Source organism: Pseudophryne corroboree, chromosome 6 (assembly GCF_028390025.1).
Source record: "Pseudophryne corroboree isolate aPseCor3 chromosome 6, aPseCor3.hap2, whole genome shotgun sequence".
NCBI classification, from domain to species: domain Eukaryota; kingdom Metazoa; phylum Chordata; class Amphibia; order Anura; family Myobatrachidae; genus Pseudophryne; species Pseudophryne corroboree.
Genome location: NC_086449.1, coordinates 789,407,672 through 789,426,808, shown reverse-complemented (window position 1 = coordinate 789,426,808; position 19,137 = coordinate 789,407,672). Strand labels below are relative to the sequence as shown.

At 48.2% G+C, this 19,137-nt stretch overlaps 1 protein-coding gene across 1 annotated transcript in view; it reads right to left on the bottom strand.

The window, feature by feature from the left end:
- Positions 1 to 16,200: 16,200 nt before the first annotated feature.
- IK (IK cytokine) overlaps positions 16,201 to 19,137 on the bottom strand; it is a 57,820-nt gene continuing 54,883 nt past the window's right edge. Inside the window, exon 20 of the mRNA XM_063928777.1 lies at positions 16,201 to 16,725. Within this exon, the coding sequence (XP_063784847.1) occupies positions 16,698 to 16,725 (28 nt within the window). The 3' untranslated portion in view covers positions 16,201 to 16,697. The remainder of the gene's footprint in view (positions 16,726 to 19,137) is intronic.

The following is a 19,137-nucleotide window of genomic DNA, read 5'->3' as shown; positions in this document are numbered from 1 at the left end:
CAGGACCATTAACCCTTTGGGAGGTAGGGCCATTCCCCCCCCCCCCTCTCCCCACGTAAGTCACATGAAGCAGGCAGGCTGGTGCCATCCAGCCCTGCCTGAAAATAACAAATTTAGAAATTAAATGTAGAAAACTCTTCAGGAGCTTCCATAGACGTGACCGGCTCCTCCGGGCACATTTTCTAAACTGAGTCTGGTAGGAGGAACATAGAGGGAGGAGCCAGCGCACACTATCAACTTCTTAAAGTGCCCATGGCTCATAGAAACATAGAATTTGTCGGCAGATAAGAAACACTTGGCCCATCTAGTCTGCCCCTTTTTTTTTTTTTTTTTATATTATTTTTTATCTCTAACCTTATTTGATCCTTATTTCTTTGTAAGGATATCCTTATGTCTATCCCATGCATGTTTAAATTGCTCTACTGTCTTAGCCTCTACCACCTCTGATGGGAGGCTATTCCACTTGTCCACTACCCTTTCTGTGAAATAATTTTTCCGCAAATTTCCCCTGAACCCCCCCTCCAGTCTCAGTGCATGTCCTCGTGTCCTTTTGCTTCTCTTCATTTGGAGAATGTTTCCCTCCTGGACTTTGTTAAAACCCTTGATATATTTGAAAGTTTCTATCATGTCCCCCCTTTCCCTTCTCTGCTCCAAACTGTACATATTGAGATTTCTTAGTCTTTCTGGGTATGTTTTGTGATGTAGGCCATGCACCATTTTAGTTGCCCTCCTTTGTACAGTTTCTAATGTATTAATATCCTTTTGAAGATATGGCCTCCAGAACTGAATACAGTATTCTAGATGAGGCCGTACCAATGACCTATACAGTGGCATTATTACTTCTTTCTTTCTGCTGCTGATTCCTCTCCCAATGCAGCCAAGCATCTGACTAGCCTTCCTCATTGCCTTGTTACATTGCTTACCTGCCTTTAAGTCATCTGAAATAGTAACTCCTAGATCCCTTTCCTCCTCAGTAGTTTCCAGTATAGTGCCATTAATACTGTATTTAGCTTTAGGATTTTTGAGACCCAAGTGCATGATTTTGCATTTTTTGGCATTAAACTGTAATTGCCAGACTCTTGACCATTCCTCTAGTCTACCTAGATCCTCAATCATTTGTTTTACCCCACCTGGTGTGTCTACCCTGTTGCATACCTTTGTGTCATCTGCAAAAAGGCATACTTTCCCTTTAATGCCATTTGCAATGTCACCAATAAAGATATTAAAAGGCACTGGTCCAAGTACAGATCCCTGGGGTACTCCACTGGTAACATTTCCCTCCTGTGAATGCACTCCATTTACCACAACTCTCTGTTTTCTATCCTTCAACCAAGATCTTATCCATTCAATAATCCTAATATCCAATCCCAACCTTTCAAGTTAATTTAGCAGTCTGCGATGTGGAACTGTGTCAAAAGCCTTACTAAAGTCTAGATAAGCTATATCCATGGCTCCACCTTTATCCATCACTTTAGTCACACAATCAAAAAAGTCAATAAGATTTGTTTGACATGATCTCCCCCCAGTGAATCCATGCTGTTTTGGATCCAGTAAATTGCCGGATTTTCTTTTAAGAGTGTTTCCATCAATTTCCCTACTACTGATGTAAGACTCACTGGTCTGTAGTTGTTTTCCTCTTCCTTGCTTCCACTTTTGTGCAGTGGGACTGTTTGCTCTTTTCCAGTCCCCTGGAATTACTCCTGTAGCTAATGACTGGTTGAATAATTCTGTCAATGGTGCTACCAGCACCTCTTTAAGTTCTTTTAGTATAGACGGCTCCTAGTTGACCCGTCTATACCCCATGGCACTAAATAGATTCCCAGTATTCCCTAGGATGTAAGAGAAACAATGCGTATTCCACTCACATTATTTCATGCAAGTGTACACACATCAAGGTTTCTTTATAGTGTTCTATATATTCCTTCTGTGCAAAACATATGGGCATACCCCACTCACTCTCTAGGGAGATTTAAACACATCAAGGTTCTTTTCTTAGAAGTTGGTAGTACACAAGGTAGACGTACCCTAAGCTCACAGCATGCATGTAGATGAGACACACACAAAGGTATCTTTAACAAATGGTCTGGAAAAGGGATACGTACCATAACTCGTAGTGTCAAATTCGATATAACACCTATCAAGGTATCATAAGGTAGGGTCCAGATTTTCTCCAAATGCTTGAAACAAACTATCAAAATGATCATAAAAGTCGGTACATTTATTGAATTAAAAAACATATGTCCAGACGGGATGTAGTTATGATCCCCGCGGTCAGAATAACAACGCCGGGATCCTGACCGCCAGAATGCTGGCAGCAGCGCCATGGCTATTCCCACTCGTGGGTGTCCTCGACACCCATAGAGTGGAAATAGAACCTATGGGGAGCCCACAGCGTAGCTTCATTGCGCTCGCCCCCCGTCAGCATTCTGGCGGTCGGGATCCCGGATTCGACCCGTCCAGACAATAGTAACAGTTTACCAGCAGGTACAGCAATCTGATCCCAAGATTCACTAGGGTAGAAGATGTAAAAACAGTACAAATGGTAAATGAGTGATTAAAAACAAAAATGTATAAAAGCAGGTATAACAAGTAAAGTATCTTAAAGGGTTCAGCAGGTTCCATAAAGCTACTCACAATCCATGTGTCAACGCGTTTTGGTCCTAAGACCTCTATCAAGTAACAACGCTAAATACACAGATGTGATTGGGCACCAGGTGTGACATTGGATCTGCTCCCTTTCCACGTGTTGTTATGGCCAATCAGGTGTCCTTGTTTGTCACTGCTCTCTCTCACCAGTTGGACAGTGCCACAGTCTAACTTCCACAGCACTTCAGTTATGTTATCTCACATCCACCTTAATTTGTCCCCCAGACTGGGGCCCTTTTGTTTGTATTTGGCTCCCAAGGCCTTGGCCAGTGTGCAACATATTTGGCAGCCAGTGATTATGAGGCAGATGCTGATGTTTTGTCAGAGCTGCACTGCACGCATGGCGTGATGGTCTTGTGGCATCTGCCGCATAGTGAATCTACAGCCAATGCGATTGACAGCCAACGACTGTTCAGGGAAGATGAACGCAGGCGTTTCACGATGGTTTTGGGGGCGCGTTGCAGCCAGCGACTGTGTCTTTGCCTAGAGTACTACTGGCCCCAGCATCTCCCATGCCATAGACATTCCGCAGAGCTACTCAGAGGTCTGGTGGCGCTTCCAATGCTGCATCTTCGGAAGCAAGCGACGGATGTCACTTTATAAAATCAGGATTTTGGTACTTACAGATAAATCCATTTCTCCGATTTCACAGGGGCTACTGGAGTACAGATACAATGGGGATATAGTAGGCAGTAACTGGGAGCTGGCACTTTAAATTTATAACCATGTGACTAGCTCCTCCCCTACTATGTCCCCCCTCCAAGCCAGTCTAGTTAAAATTGCGCCCGAGGAGAGCCGGAAAAGACCAACGTTAAAGCAGAGGAGGTTCGCTAAACCATTTAAAACAGGAGTAGAACATCAAGGAAACCTGGAAACATAGTGAAAGGGTAACATGAACAAAACGCGCAGTCACACATTGTCATGCAAACCGATAAGTGAAGTAGGAGGAAAACAGCGCAGGGTGGGTGTCCCGTGGCCCCTGTGGAATCGGAGAAACGTATTTATCGATTTATAAGTTACAAAATCCTGATTTCTCCTTCATCCACTAGGGGCCACTGGAGTGCAGATACAATGGGGACGTCCCAGAGCTCCCAAGGCGAGAGGGAAAGCGCTGAGAGTCCTGCAAAACCGCTCAGCCAAACTGACGCAGAGGCCGCAAAAGTGTCAAACTTGCAAAGCTTGACAAACGTATGTCGGCCCGACCAAGTGGTAGTGCGACATAAAATAGTCATGGAAACCCTGCGGGCAGCCGCTCACGAAGGTTCCACAGAGAACGCAGAGTGCGCCGAAAGGGAAGACGGAGGCTCACGAGAAAACGCCAATTAAGCTTGTCTGATGGTCAGACGTAACCGACTACCAACGTCTGCCTGGAAACCGGGCATCCAGAATGGGAGCATCGTACAGAACAAATAAGAAATCATACTTCCGAATAGCGGAAGTCCCATCCACACAGAGTCGGAGCGCCCCGACACATCCAAAGATCTCAAAATCTGGTGAATCCGCCAAGAGGGCCGAAACCACAAGTGGCTGATATATGTGAAAAGCGGACACCACCCTTGGGAGAAACAACATTGAGTACGAAGCGCAGCCGTGTCCTCCTGGGATATCTGAAAGGAGGCCGACCAGAGAGAGAGAGGAGAGAGACCCCTGTTTTGGCAACCGACTGGCCGAAGTCAGAGCCAGGAGAAGGACCACCCTCTAGGTGAGATTTATCATCTCCGACGACTCCAGAGGCTCAACGAACGGACACTGTCGAAAAGTGAGGACCAGGTTGAGGCCCCAAGGTGCCGTTGGAGGGCGAAAGGGAGGCTGCAGTCAGAGAACTCCCTGCAAGAAGGTCTGAACTTCCAGCAGCAAGGCTAATTTCCATTGGAAGAAAATCGAAAGAGCAGAGACCTGAACCTCAAGCGAACCTAGCTGGAGCCCTGCCGAGAAACCCGCCTGGAGAAAGCAAAGAAGGCGGGCCAGAGAAAAACTGAAGGGGAAAATTCTCTGCATTCACACCCCGCCACCTAAAGTTTCTAAACGTGGTAATAGAGAGACGATGTGACTGACTTCCAAGCTCGGAGCATAGTAAGTATAACTGTACGAGGAAACCCCTTCCTTCTCAGATGGCCTTCTCAACAGCCACGCCGTGCCTAAGTCTGGATAAAGAAAAGGACCCTGTTGAAGTAGATCCTCCCGTAGAGACAGGCTCCTCTGCTGACAACAGGTTTTGGGGTGGGGAATGCCGGTCCAGCGCAGCCAATGTAGAGCCACCAGGCGACCTAGCGCGTTATCTGACTGTAGCCATTGCAGAACCCGAGGTAACAACGGGAAGGAGGAAGGATAAATGAAACAGAAGCTCCAGAGAGACATGAGGGCATCCACGGCCACCGTCGCCAGGACCCTCGTCCGAGAGCAATAAAAAGGGTCAGACAGGACGCCAGAAGGTCGATCTGAGGTCTACTTTATCGGCGGACCAGCTGACGACACACCTGGGGATTGAGTGTACACTCTCCCAGGTGCATGTCCTGGCGGCTGAGATAATCGGATTCCCAATTGTCCACCCCTGGAATAAAGATTGGCGACAAAGCAAGAACGTTTTCCTCTGCCCAGAGGAGGACGTTGGTAACCTCTCTCATCACGCAACTTTTAACAGACCGTGTCTAGAAACATCCCCAAGGACAGAACCTATGCAAGGGACATAATGTAGGCTTCGGGCAGATCAGGGTCCACCCGTGCCGAATGAGAAGATCCTAGGCAAACTGGATAGTCCAAAGCAATCTATCTGCAGAGTGGGTCTTCAGCAGCAGATTGTCCAGATAGTGGACAAACGTCACACCCTATCTCTGAAGTAGGGCCATCATAATAGCCAACGACCCTTGTGACCACTCTGAGAGCAAAAGAGAGACCGAACGGAAGGGCCTGGAAGTGGAAATGAGCATTTTTTATCGCGAACTGGAGAAAAGCCTGAGGAGGAGGACAAATGGAAACATGTAAGTATACATCTACGATGTCTAAAAACACCATAAACTCCGTTTGCACCAAATCGGAAAAAACAGATTAAAAGGGATTCCTCAAAACTGGAAAGAGATCCCCTAAGTTCAGAATAGGCCTGGCCGAACCGTCCGGCTTTGTTACGAGAAAAAAGGTCTGAATAATTGTCCCGTTTCCGAAGACGTGAGGGAATAGGGATCAGCACCCCTGTGGATAAAAGCCTCTGGAACGCCCTCTGTAGGAGGGTCTCCTGTGGTCGGAAACTGGCAAAGCCGTGGTGAAGAAACACCAAGGCGGCTGGATCCGAAAATCGAGCACGTAACCGTGCTGAGTGATTAACGTAAAGTGATGAGATCCCTGCCCCAAGCAGGTGGACCGGATTGTACCCAGGCCTCCCTGAAATCCCACAGACAAGTAACCACCAAGGAATCCTCCAGGTGAGAGGGAGGCCCGGCCCATGGTGGGTGAGGTGGAGGACCTACCATCTAGCTGGGTCAGGGTTGTTGAACCTCTGCTTCGTTCTCTACCTCGAGATCCACTTTTGACAGAGGCACCTCCCCTGGCGTGGCCTCGATACCTGGAAGGGGCACGAAAGGACGGACTGGAATAGGTCCGTCGAGGAGCTGGAGCAGTAGTGGAAAGATAAGTGGACTTACCCTCAGTGGCCTGAGAAATCCAGGCAGAAGATCCTTTCCGACCAGGTCCAGAAAGGGCAACGCCTCTGCTGCCCTCTTGGGTTCAGTATCCGCCTGCCAGTCATTGTCAGAGAGCTCTTCAGGCCAAAACAGTCAAAGCGGTAAGTCTGGGTCTGAGGATAGAGATGCCCTTGGAGATCTCCCAAAGACAAAGCAGATTCGCGAATATGATCACCAGTTGATCCGAAAGCAAACCGTCCTGTAGCCTTGAGGACGATTGTTCCCCAACATCCTACCTGTGCCAGGTAAAAGTAGAACCCCAGCTGCCACATATTTCTATCAGACGGCTCCTTCAGCGAGGTTGCGCCAAGAACTGGCAGTGTCTTGGACAGGCGACACACAGAGGGGTCTACAATTGGAGGGGTCTCATATCACCTCCTGCTATCTGAGGGGACAGGAAGACAAAAATTGTTTGATACCTGACATTTTTCACCGTCAGGAGCATTTCCAGCTCTTCAGAAACTGGAAAAATTGCTGTCAGTTGCCTCATCGTGAGGGATGTGCAGTGTCCAGTACCAACTGCTGCAATGAGTGTCTTGAAACCCTGAGACATCGGTTCAGATTCCTCATAAACCCAAACGTCATCAGAATCCTGGACAGCTATCCATGCCTCCAACAGAGGCACGTCATCCGTAGAATCCTGTAACATTGAGGTTAGCAACCTCTGTATTGAAACCTGGGGAGGAGAAAGTACAGACGCGGTCTGCACCTTACCTGCGTATGCTGTAACTGCGATGAGGGCAGAATAGATGGCTCAGCCTCACAATCCTCACATTAGCGGAATCATTTCTGACCTATGAAAATCTTTAGTGCTGCTGTGGAACGTTTTCCAGACAGTGAAACTAACAGGTAGAAAAAACAGACCGGGGGGGGGGGGGGGGTAAAGAAGTGTAGCCACCAGTAACCCCTACCCTCTATCGTGCAGTGACCGGCGCCTCTCGCTGTCTGATGCTCCACACATTCCCCAAATTACCGCATTAGTATCACCTGTGGTCCAGAACTGGACATGAATGCAGGTGTTTGTCAATAAACTCCGGCCTTAGCCCCCTACCAGAAAAAGTGAGAAGCCAAGGAAAAAAGGAGGGGGCAGTGGGTGTGGTTCATCAAATCGACAGTGTCTAGGTCGACAATGTTTAGGTCTACCACTATAGGTCGACAGTCACTAGGTCGACATGGATGGAAGGTCGACAGGGTTTCTAGGTCGACATATGCTAGGTCGACAGGTCTAAAGGTCGACATGAGGATTTATTTTTTTTGGTGTTTTCTTCGTAAAGTGATCGGGATCCCAAATTAGTGCACCGCGTACCCATGCTTCGAGCATGGTGCCTTCGCTCCGCTACCGCTTCGCTCGGCACACTTTACCGTTCCAATCGTAGTCCACGTAGATTGTTAAGTATGAAAAAATTCAAAAAAAGAAAAAAAGTGAAAAACATATGTCGACCTTTAGACCTGTCGACCTAGAAACCCTGTTGACCTTCCATCCATGTCGACCTAGTGACTGTCGACCTATAGTGGTCGACCTAAACATTGTCGACCTAGACACTGTCGATCTTCAGACCGGATCCCGGGGGCAGTACCCACCCTGTATGCAGTATACTGCTAAATTAGTAAAACAGATGCCTCCCCGATATCTGTAAGTTCCTGTTTGCATTTAAAATGGCGGCCAGCCTATGAGAAAAGCCCATGTGGCAAGGGTGTTGGAACAGCACAAGCCTGGTCAGTGGAGCGTTTGAGGAACTAAGAGCCGGGTGTAAGCTCCGCCCCCTCCACCACGGCGCCCCTATTAAATCTAATGGCGCTAGCGGATACCGGTAACCCAGTGGACTGAAGAGCCCTGGCCCCTGTTGTCCTTGCGCTGTGGCGTGGACCTCAGCTGTCGCAGCAAGCAGCGGTGTCCGGTTCTAACAGTTCTTAAATGGTTGCCAGCGCGCGCTCCGAGACGCCGGGGCTTGTGGGGAGTTGAGAGCCCCCACCGGGACTAAGCTCCACCCCCCGTTATGGTGCCCAATTCAAAAGAAAAAACTAGCGCGTTAGGGGGACACCAGATAACCGTTTAAAATAGCAGCCAGCATGAGTAAGGATGGTCTATTAAACACTGACAACCAGCATTAGTGTGTGTACGCAAAGTCTCACACTGCTCTGCATACCCCGCCCGCAACGCTAACCGCGGCCTCATACTCACCGCACTTCTGAGCCCGTTTGTGCTGATGTAGTGGCCCCGACATGCACCGCACGCATCGGTGTCCGGCCGGTCTCCAGAGAGGTGTCTCTTCAGCCGGGGAACCAGCCCAAGCCGCACGCAGCTGGGATGGATACCCCGCCGGCAGCTCCCCCGATGCAGACTGGCAGAGGCAGAGCTGCCAGTCTGTGAGTGTGAGAAAAGAAGAATAAAAAATAAAAACTTCAGGAGTAATCCCAAGAGTGACCAGCTCTCTTGGGCACAATTTAAAGACTGGCTTGGAGGGGAGACATAGTAGGGGAGGAGCTAGTCACATGGTTATAAATTTAAAGTGCCAGCTCCCAGTTACTGCCTACTATATCCCCATTGTATCTGCACTGGCCCCTAGTGGATGAAGGAGAAAGATGGCACAACTCAGATCCGCTGCGACCAAAGATGATCTCTTTTGTATCCATAAATTAACCAGGCCTCTTCCACCCTGGCATGCAGTACAGCGACACTTGCATTAGCACTATACCTGGTGTATGAGATCCTCCTGAAATCAGACGCATCTCTACATAAACACAACTCTGCATCGTCCCCATTTCCACTACTCGGCCTCTCCCAATTAGACTATGTGCAAACTCCCCATTGCGCGGAACTCTACACTGACTCACAAATGTCAGCTCTAGGATCATCATTAGACACACCTCCTGAGTTTACCAAAACCAGTCTCCCCTGGCTGGAAGAATATAGGTCTTCTGAGGACTTTAAAAACTATGAGTAATTTAGAGTTGATCGCAGCAGCAAATTTGATAGCAGTTGGGCAAAACCATTCTGTACTGCAAGGTGGGGGGCGGATATAACATGTGCAGAGAGAGTTCGATTTGGGTGTGGTGTGTTCAAACTGAAATCTAAGTTGCAGTGTAAAAATAAAGCAGACAGTATTTACCCTGCACAGAAACAAAATAACCCACCCAATCTAACGCTCTCTGCAAAGGTTATATCTGCCACACCTGCAGTGCACATGGGTGGTCATTCCGAGTTGTTCGCTCGTTGCAGATTTTCGCTATGCTGTGATTTGTTGCTAACTGTGCATGTACATGGTACGCAGAGCACATGCAATAATAAGAATTTACTTACCGATAATTCTATTTCTCGTAGTCCGTAGTGGATGCTGGGAACTCCGTAAGGACCATGGGGGAATAGCGGCTCCGCAGGAGACTGGGCATAAAAATAAAGCTTTAGGACTACCTGGTGTGCACTGGCTCCTCCCCCTATGACCCTCCTCCAAGCCTCAGTTAGGATACTGTGCCCGGACGAGCGTACACAATAAGGAAGGATTTATGAATCCCGGGTAAGACTCATACCAGCCACACCAATCACACCGTACAACCTGTGATCTGAACCCAGTTAACAGCATGATAACAGAGGAGCCTCTGGATAGATGGCTCACAACAACAATAACCCGATTTAGTTAACAATAACGATGTACAAGTATTGCAGACAATCCGCACTTGGGATGGGCGCCCAGCATCCACTACGGACTACGAGAAATAGAATTATCGGTAAGTAAATTCTTATTTTCTCTGACGTCCTAGTGGATGCTGGGAACTCCGTAAGGACCATGGGGATTATACCAAAGCTCCCAAACGGGCGGGAGAGTGCGGATGACTCTGCAGCACCGAATGAGAGAACTCCAGGTCCTCCTCAGCCAGGGTATCAAATTTGTAGAATTTTGCAAACGTGTTTGCCCCTGACCAAGTAGATGCTCGGCAAAGTTGTAAAGCCGAGACCCCTCGGGCAGCCGCCCAAGATGAGCCCACCTTCCTTGTGGAATGGGCTTTTACAGATTTTGGCTGTGGCAGGCCTGCCACAGAATGTGCAAACTGAATTGTATTACAAATCCAACGAGCAATAGTCTGCTTAGAAGCAGGAGCACCCAACATGTTGGGTGCATACAGGATAAACAGCGAGTCAGATTTTCTGACTCCAGCCGTCCTGGAAACATATATTTTCAGGGCCCTGACTATGTCCAACAACTTGGAGTCCTCCAAGTCACTAGTAGCCGCAGGTACCACAATAGGTTGGTTCAGATGAAACGCTGAAACCACCTTAGGGAGAAAATGAGGACGAGTCCTCAATTCCGCCCTGTCTGAATGGAAGATCAGATAAGGGCTTTTACAGGATAAAGCCGCCAATTCTGACACGCGCCTGGCCGAGGCCAGGGCCAACAGCATGACCACTTTCCATGTGAGATATTTTAACTCCACAGATTCAAGTGGTTCAAACCATTGTGACTTTAGGAACCCCAAAACTACATTGAGATCCCAAGGTGCCACTGGAGGCACAAAAAGGAGGCTGTATATGCAGTACCCCTTTTACAAACGTCTGAACTTCAGGAACTGAAGCTAGTTCTTTCTGGAAGAAAATTGACAGGGCCGAAATTTGAACCTTAATGGACCCCAATTTTAGGCCCATAGACACTCCTGTTTGCAGGAAATGCAGGAATCAACCTAGTTGAAATTCCTCCATCGGGGCCTTACTGGCCTCGCACTACGCAACATATTTTCGCCAAATGCGGTGATAATGCTTTGCGGTTACATCCTTCCTGGCTTTGATCAGGGTAGGGATAACTTCATCCGGAATGCCTTTTTCCTTCAGGATCCGGCGTTCAACCGCCCTGCCGTCAAACGCAGCAACGGTAAGTCTTGGAATAGACAGGGTCCTTGATGGAGCAGGTCCCTTCTTAGAGGTAGAGGCCACGGGTCCTCCGTGAGCATCTCTTGAAGTTCCGGGTACCAAGTCCTTCTTGGCCAATCCGGAGCCACGAGTATAGTTCTTACTCCCCTCCGTCTTATAATTCTCAGTACTTTTGGTAAGAGAGGAAGAGGAGGGAACACATATACTGACTGGTACACCCACGGTGTTACCAGAGCGTCCACAGCTATTGCCTGAGGGTCCCTTGACCTGGCGCAATACCTGTCCAATTTTTTGTTTAGGCGGGACGCCATCATGTCCACCTTTGGTTTTTCCCAACGGTTTACAATCATGTGGAGACTTCTGCTGAGGAAGTCTGTTTCCCAGTTGTCCACTCCCGGAATGAACACTGCTGACAATACTATCACATGATTTTCCGCCCAGCGAAAAATCCTTGCAGCTTCTGCCATTGCCCTCCTGCTTCTTGTGCCGCCCTGTCTGTCTACGTGGGCGACTGCCGTGATGTTGTCCGACTGGATCAGCACCGGCTGACCTTGAAGCAGAGGTCTTGCTTGGCTTAGGGCATTGTAAATGGCCCTTAGCTCCAAGATATTTATGTGAAGTGATGTCTCCAGGCTTGACCACAAGCCCTGGAAATTTCTTCCCTGTGTGACTGCTCCCCAGCCTCGCAGGCTGGCATCCGTGGTCACCAGGACCCAGTCCTGAATGCCGAATCTGCGCCCTCTAGAAGATGAGCACTCTGCAACCACCACAGGAGAGACACCCTTGTCTTTGGTGACAGGGTTATCCGCTGATGCATCTGAAGATGCGATCCGGACCATTTTTCCAGCAGGTCCCACTGGAAAGTTCTTGCGTGCAATCTGCCGAATGGAATTGCTTCGTAGGAAGTCACCATTTTTCCCATGACCCTTGTGCACTGATGCACTGACACTTGGCCTGGTTTTAGGAGGTTTCTGACTAGTTCGGATAACTCCCTGGCTTTCTCCTCCTGGAGAAACACCTTTTTCTGGACTGTGTCCAGGATCATCCTTAGGAATAGAAGACGTGTCGTCGGGATCAGCTGCGATTTTGGAATATTAAGAATCCAACCGTGCTGCCGCAACACTACTTGAGATAGTGCTACCCCGACTACCAACTGTTCCCTGGATCTTGCCCTTATCCGGAGATCGTCCAAGTAAGGGATAATTAAAACTCCCTTCCTTCGAAGGAGTATCATCATTTCGGCCATTACTTTGGTAAAGACCCGGGGTGCCGTGGACAAACCAAACGGCGCGTCTGAAACTGATAGTGACAGTTCTGTACCACAAACCTGAGGTACCCTTGGTGAGAAGGGTAAATTGGGACATGGAGATAAGCATCCTTGATGTCCAGAGACACCATATAATCCCCTTCTTCCAGGTTTGCAATCATCGCTCTGAGTGACTCCATCTTGAATTTGAACCTTTGTATGTAAGTGTTCAAGGATTTCAGATTTAAATTAGGTCTCACCGAGCCGTCCGGCTTCGGTACCACAAACAGCGTGGAATAATACCCCTTTCCCTGTTGTAGGAGGGGTACCTTGATTATCACCTGCTGGGAATACAGTTTGCGAATGGCTTCCTATACCGCCTCCCTGTCGGAGGGAGACGTCGGTAAAGTAGACTTTAGGAAACGGCGAAGGGGAGACGTCTCGAATTCCAATTTGTACCCCTGAGATACCACCTGAAGGATCCAGGGGTCCACCTGTGAGTGAGCCCACTGCACGCTGAAATTTTTGAGACGGGCCCCCACCGTGCCTGAGTCCGCTTGTAAAGCCCCAGCGTCATGCTGAGGACTTGGCAGAAAACGGGAGAGGGCTTCTGTTCCTGGGAACTGGCTGTTTGCTGCAGCCTTTTTCCTCTCCCTCTGCCACGGGGCAGAAATGAGGAGCCTTTTGCCCACTTGCCCTTATGGGGCCCAAAGGACTGCGCCTGATAATACGGCGTCTTCTTATGTTGAGAGGCTACCTGGGGTAAAAATGTGGATTTCCCAGCCGTTGCCGTGGCCACCAGGTCTGTTAGACCTACCCCAAATAACTCCTCCCTTTTATAAGGCGATACTTCCATATGCCTTTTGGAATCAGCATCACCTGACCACTGTCTTGTCCATAACCCTCTTCTGGCAGAAATGGACAGCGCACTTACTCTTGATGCCAGTCGGCAAATATCCCTCTGTGCATCACGCATATATAGAAATGCATCTTTTAAATGCTCTATAGTCAGTAATATACTGTCCCTATCTAGGGTATCAATATTGTCCGTCAGGGAATCCGACCAAGCCACCCCAGCACTGCACATCCAGGCTGAGGCGATTGCTGGTCGCAGTATCACACCCGTGTGAGTGTATATACATTTTACTGCTTTCTGTCAGCAGGTTCCTTAAGGGCGGCCGTATCCGGGGACGGTAGTGCCACCTGTTTAGACAAGCGTGTGAGCGCTTTATTCACCCTAGGGGGTGTTTCCCAACGTGCCCTATCCTCTGGCGGGAAGGGGTATGATGCTAATAACTTTTTAGGAATTAACAGTTTTTATCGGGGGAAACCCACGCATCATCACACACTTCATTTAATTCCTCAGATGCAGAAAAAACTACAGGCAGTTTTTTCTCACCCAACATAATACCCTTTTTAGTGGTACTGGTATTATCAGAAATGTGTAAAAACATTTTCCATAGCCTCAATCATGTAACGTGTGGCCCTACTGGAAGTCACATTCGTCTCTTAATCGTCGACACTGGAGTCAGTATCCGTGTCGGCGTCTGTATCTGCCATCTGCGGTAACGGGCGTTTTAGAGCCCCTGATGGCTTTTGAGACACCTGGACAGGCACAGGCTGAGTCGCCGGCTGTCTCATGTCATCAATCTTTTGTAAAGAGCTGACACTGTCACATATTCCTTCCATAAGCTCATCCACTCAGGTGTCGACTCCCTAGGGGGTGACATCTCTGTTACAGGCAATTTCTCCGCCTCCATATCATTTTCCTCCTCATACATGTCGACACAACGTACCGACACACAGCACACACACAGGGAATGCTCTGATAGAGGACAGGACCCCACTAGCCCTTTGGGGAGACAGAGGGAGAGTATGCCAGCACACACCAGAGCGCTATATATATATACAGGGATAACCTTATATAAGTGTTTTTCCCCTTATAGCTGCTGTATTGTTATACTGCGCCTAATTAGTGCCCCCCCTCTCTTTTTTAACCCCTTTCTGTAGTGTAGTAACTGCAGGGGAGAGCCAGGGAGCTTCCCTCCAACGGAGCTGTGAGAGAAAATGGCGCCAGTGTGCTGAGGAGATAGGCTCCGCCCCCTTCTCGGCGGCATTTTCTCCCGTTTTTCTGTGGAATCTGGCAGGGGTTAAAATTCATCCATATAGCCCTGGGGGCTATATGTGATGTATTTTCGCCAGCCAAGGTGTTTTTATTGCTGCTCAGGGCGCCCCCCCCTAGCGCCCTGCACCCTCAGTGACCGAAGTGTGAAGTGTGCTGAGGAGCAATGGCGCACAGCTGCAGTGCTTTGCGCTACCTTGGTGAAGACAGGATGTCTTCTGCCGCCGATTTTCCGGACCTCTTCTTGCTTCTGGCTCTGTAAGGGGGCCGGCGGCGCGGCTCTGGGACCGGACTCCGAGGCTGGGCCTATGTTCGGTCCCTCTGGAGCTAATGGTGTCCAGTAGCCTAAGAAGCCCAATCCACTCTGCACGCAGGTGAGTTCGCTTCTTCTCCCCTTAGTCCCTCGATGCAGTGAGCCTGTTGCCAGCAGGTCTCACTGAAAATAAAAAACCTAAAACTAAACTTTCACTAAGAAGCTCAGGAGAGCCCCTAGTGTGCACCCTTCTCGGTCGGGCACAAAAATCTAACTGAGGCTTGGAGGAGGGTCATAGGGGGAGGAGCCAGTGCACACCAGGTAGTCCTAAAGCTTTATTTTTGTGCTCAGTCTCCTGCGGAGCCGCTATTCCCCCATGGTCCTTACGGAGTTCCCAGCATCCACTAGGACGTCAGAGAAAAGTTATTTAACACAAAACTTAGTAGATTTGCTGGTGTTCGAGCAACGATTTTCAGTTGCACTGCTGATCGGTGAATGATCGACAGGAAAGGGGCGTTTCTGGGTGGTAACTGAGCGTTTTCCGGGATTGTGCTAAAAAACGCAGGCGTGTCAGGGAAAAACGCGGGAGTGTCTGAGGAAACGGGGGAGTGGCTGGCCGAACTCAGGGTGTTTTTGTGACGTCAAACCAGGAACTAAACGGACTGAGCTGATCGCAATCTAGGAGTAGGTCTGGAGCTACTCAAACTGCAAGAAAATATTTAGTAGCAATTCTGCTATCCTTTCGTTCGCAATTCTGCTAAGCTAAGATACACTCCCAGAGGGCGGCGGCCTAGCGTGTGCAATGCTGCTAAAAGCAGCTAGCGAGCGAACAACTCGGAATGACCACCATGGTTTTGGCCAACTGCTAACAAATTTGCTGCTGCGATCAACTCTGAATTACCCCCTATATGTCCTCCCTTTCCACCCAATGCGTAACTAATCATCTTTAGATCAGAGGTTCTCAAACGCCTGAAGGCACCTCAAAGGTCCAAGTTTAAAGTTTATCCATCCTTGTCCACAGATGTTTTAATTAGTACCTCATTTTGATTTAACCATCTGTGCCATGAATATACCTAAAGCCTGGGCCGTTGGGGTGCCTTGAGGACAGCGTTTGAGAACCTCTGTAAATAGATAGTTGCTCCTTCAACTTATTTTTTTTTTTACCTTCTTATCTTTTCTTTATTCTCTACTTTAAAAGTTCAGTTCCTTTTATTGGATGTTTATTGGACACATTAGGCAGACGGTTCTGCTCCATCTTTTTGCTTCGATCTTACATGCACTCCATCACAACGTTTATATTTGTTATGTAGATGTTTATTTGAAAATCTTAATAAAACAGAATATACAAAAAATAAACAAAAAACAACAACCTATAATGAAAACGCAGGGACACCAATAGGATGTTAAATATTTAATAGGTTCCGATACACAACACAGGAAGATGATAATCTCATGAATCAGGAAAATTATGTTTGCGCTACGTACAAAGCCAAATACTGGATTTTTTTTCTTAGCATGCATCAATTAATTTAATTGACAACATCTATAAAAAGGCGAGATATCTATAAAATGATACATTGTACATTTAAATCGTATTCCTCTTATACGGGTAGAGGCAGCTATTTTGTGACTAAGACCAACGTACGGCCGATCTAATAGTAGGAGCTAGTTACCTGCAGGAAACCAGATTCAACTAATGGCGTCGGTGATGTCACCAGTGAAGGTAGAAACTGTACGCACACGGATGCAAGCTCAGTCCATAAAATACTGCCCCCACTGTGTGTAAGACACGTGCACCGTAACACAGATCATATTACCCCCCACCCCCCCAAAAAAAATAAAAATACCACTTTTGAAAATGGAAAAAAAAAAAAAAAATTCTTCTATTTAGGATTTCAGTATTTAGGTCTTTTCACTTCAACCCTGTAAATAGTAAGAAAAAAAAATATTTATAACAGACTCGTAGATATATTCAGTTGGCTTCGGATTCATTCCGACATGCATTTGTTGGAATGAATCCGACAACCCCTATTTTTTTATGTCGCACTGAGATGGTCGAAAAGGGGGCCAAAACCTGTTGTATATTATGCAAATTCTAAATGTTACTTCAATGCTGATTGGTTACCATGTGCAACTTATCCACTGGCTCACTACTCCACACTTTTCACTACTTCATTCATTTACCCCTCAATTCTAAAAAATGATACTGCAACATATCTTAATGCAAAATGACAAATGTACAAACCTACAGTCCGTCATGTGAGTTACGCTGAGTGCATGGTATTGGTGTGATGTAAGAGCTTCAGACCAGCTTAAACTATACTCATTAAGCAGGGGTTCTCAACATGCGGCCCTTCAGCTGCTGTGGAACTACACATCCCAGCATGCCCTGCCATACATTTGCTACTATTAAATGCTAAAACTGTGGCAGGACATGCTAGGATTTGTAGTTCTACAACTGGAGGGCTACAGTACATGCTGAGCACCCCTGCACTAAGGCATAGAGCAAGAGCCATTGAGACATCAATTACAAGGCAAAACAAAACAAATACACAAGGTATAGAATATTCTCTATATCATTCAACGCTGTGTAAAATACTGGCAGCTGATTACTACAGATAGCACTAATATTTCTTCTTCAGCCATAGGGAACACAGGGTAACACTGGGTATAGGCTTGTGAGCTAGAGTGGGCACCAAATAGTTAAGCTTTCATCCCAGGCAACCTAGGCTCCCTCTCCCGCACACACCACGGTTGTTACCACCGGTGAGGGGGGGCCACTGGCAGTGTGGTCCCCAGGTTGTCTCTGCATCTCCAATGGACCACCAGCGTGATTCATAACAGGGCACGAAACAGCCATTACCCTTGAGATCCAGGCCAGGTGGCGGTGGTAGGCTTTCCCTGTTAGCCCTTCCCACACATCTTTGGCACGTTCCCTCCTGCAGGCATCCCGCCACTGGGTAGTCTCCTCCCTTAATAAGAAGCTGAGCAGCCATTTTAGCACACTGCCTGCCTCAGCAGAGAGAAGCACAGTGTCCTGTTTCCCTATATACCTCACTCTAGGCTAGTCAAGTTATACATGCAAGCTCCTTCCTCCCTTGTTGGGGTTGGATTTGTCCATTGATCTTCTGCACTGAATGTTTTGTGTGCATGTATTTGTAAGTGTTTAAGAGTACTGTGTTTCTTTTCTATGCGGTCTCTGCATTTTAGTGCATACTATACTATGTTTAGCCAGGGTAGAGAGGCCGGAATCAAGATACCACACTCATGAGACCGGTGCTGGAACTCTGGCAGCCGACATCCCAACGGTGAGTATCGGGGGTCGGGCTAGTGCCTGTGGGTGGGGGGGTGTAGGAGTTAGGTACTGGGGGGGGTCAGCCCCAGCAGACATCCCCAGGGTTAGCCCTAGCTGCTACACCCGGAGGGTTAGGGTAGGAGGGGTTTAAAATACTTACCCCCTCCGATGTCTTCAGTGTCGGGGATGCCGCTGGCGGTCATATGACTGGATGGACTGGATAACTTGTGTGTGTAGAGGCTTTCTTGGAATTGCATTAATATGTCTTCCAAGAACAGAGCGTCTGGGGAGGTGGGCGCTCCTGTGTTTTGCAGAACTGTAGAACCTATGCTGAAGTGCTTTCTCCCCAGGTTCAGGACCATGATGGTCTCTATATCTGGTGTTTCACAGCTACGCAGTGGGAGGTCCCTTCGGCGACAGCTTACAGCCAGGAGCCAGCATGGGCTTCTACACTTTTCCACAGGCAATGTTGCAGTTAATAAGCTTGCAACACCCAGGCCCATTCCCCATGCTAGTCTACCAGCATTCTACCTGCTCAAGGTGAGTTGCAGTCACCTGTCATGGAACCACCGTGGAGGAAGTCCTTCACTCAGTCAGTGCAGGGGTCAGCATCTTTCCAGCAGACGCTAGATAGGGACCGCCCGTCCAAGCACCAGCCTACCAGGCTCTACGCCCCTGTCTGGTTATGACACAAGGATAATGTTTCAATTACCTTGAATGTTGATACCTCCTCTATCCTGGTGGACTCTCTACCAAAGGTGAATGTGGAAGCTCTGATCAAGACAGTTAAATCTGTACTTTTGATCAAGTAATAGGAGAAGACCTCTAAGTCTAGTGCCCTGGTATTTAAGCATCAGAAGAAAGTAGACGCCGAGTTGCCTTCTTCTGCTCAACTTGAGGACCTCCTGGCAGAGGCATGGGCTCACCCTAACTGGCGCTTCCACGTTTCTTAGTACATTGCTGCCTTTTACCTGCTCCCAGCAGCAGACAGGGCCAAATGTGAGTCCCCTCCTATGGTAGATGCTCACATTGGCCGGCTA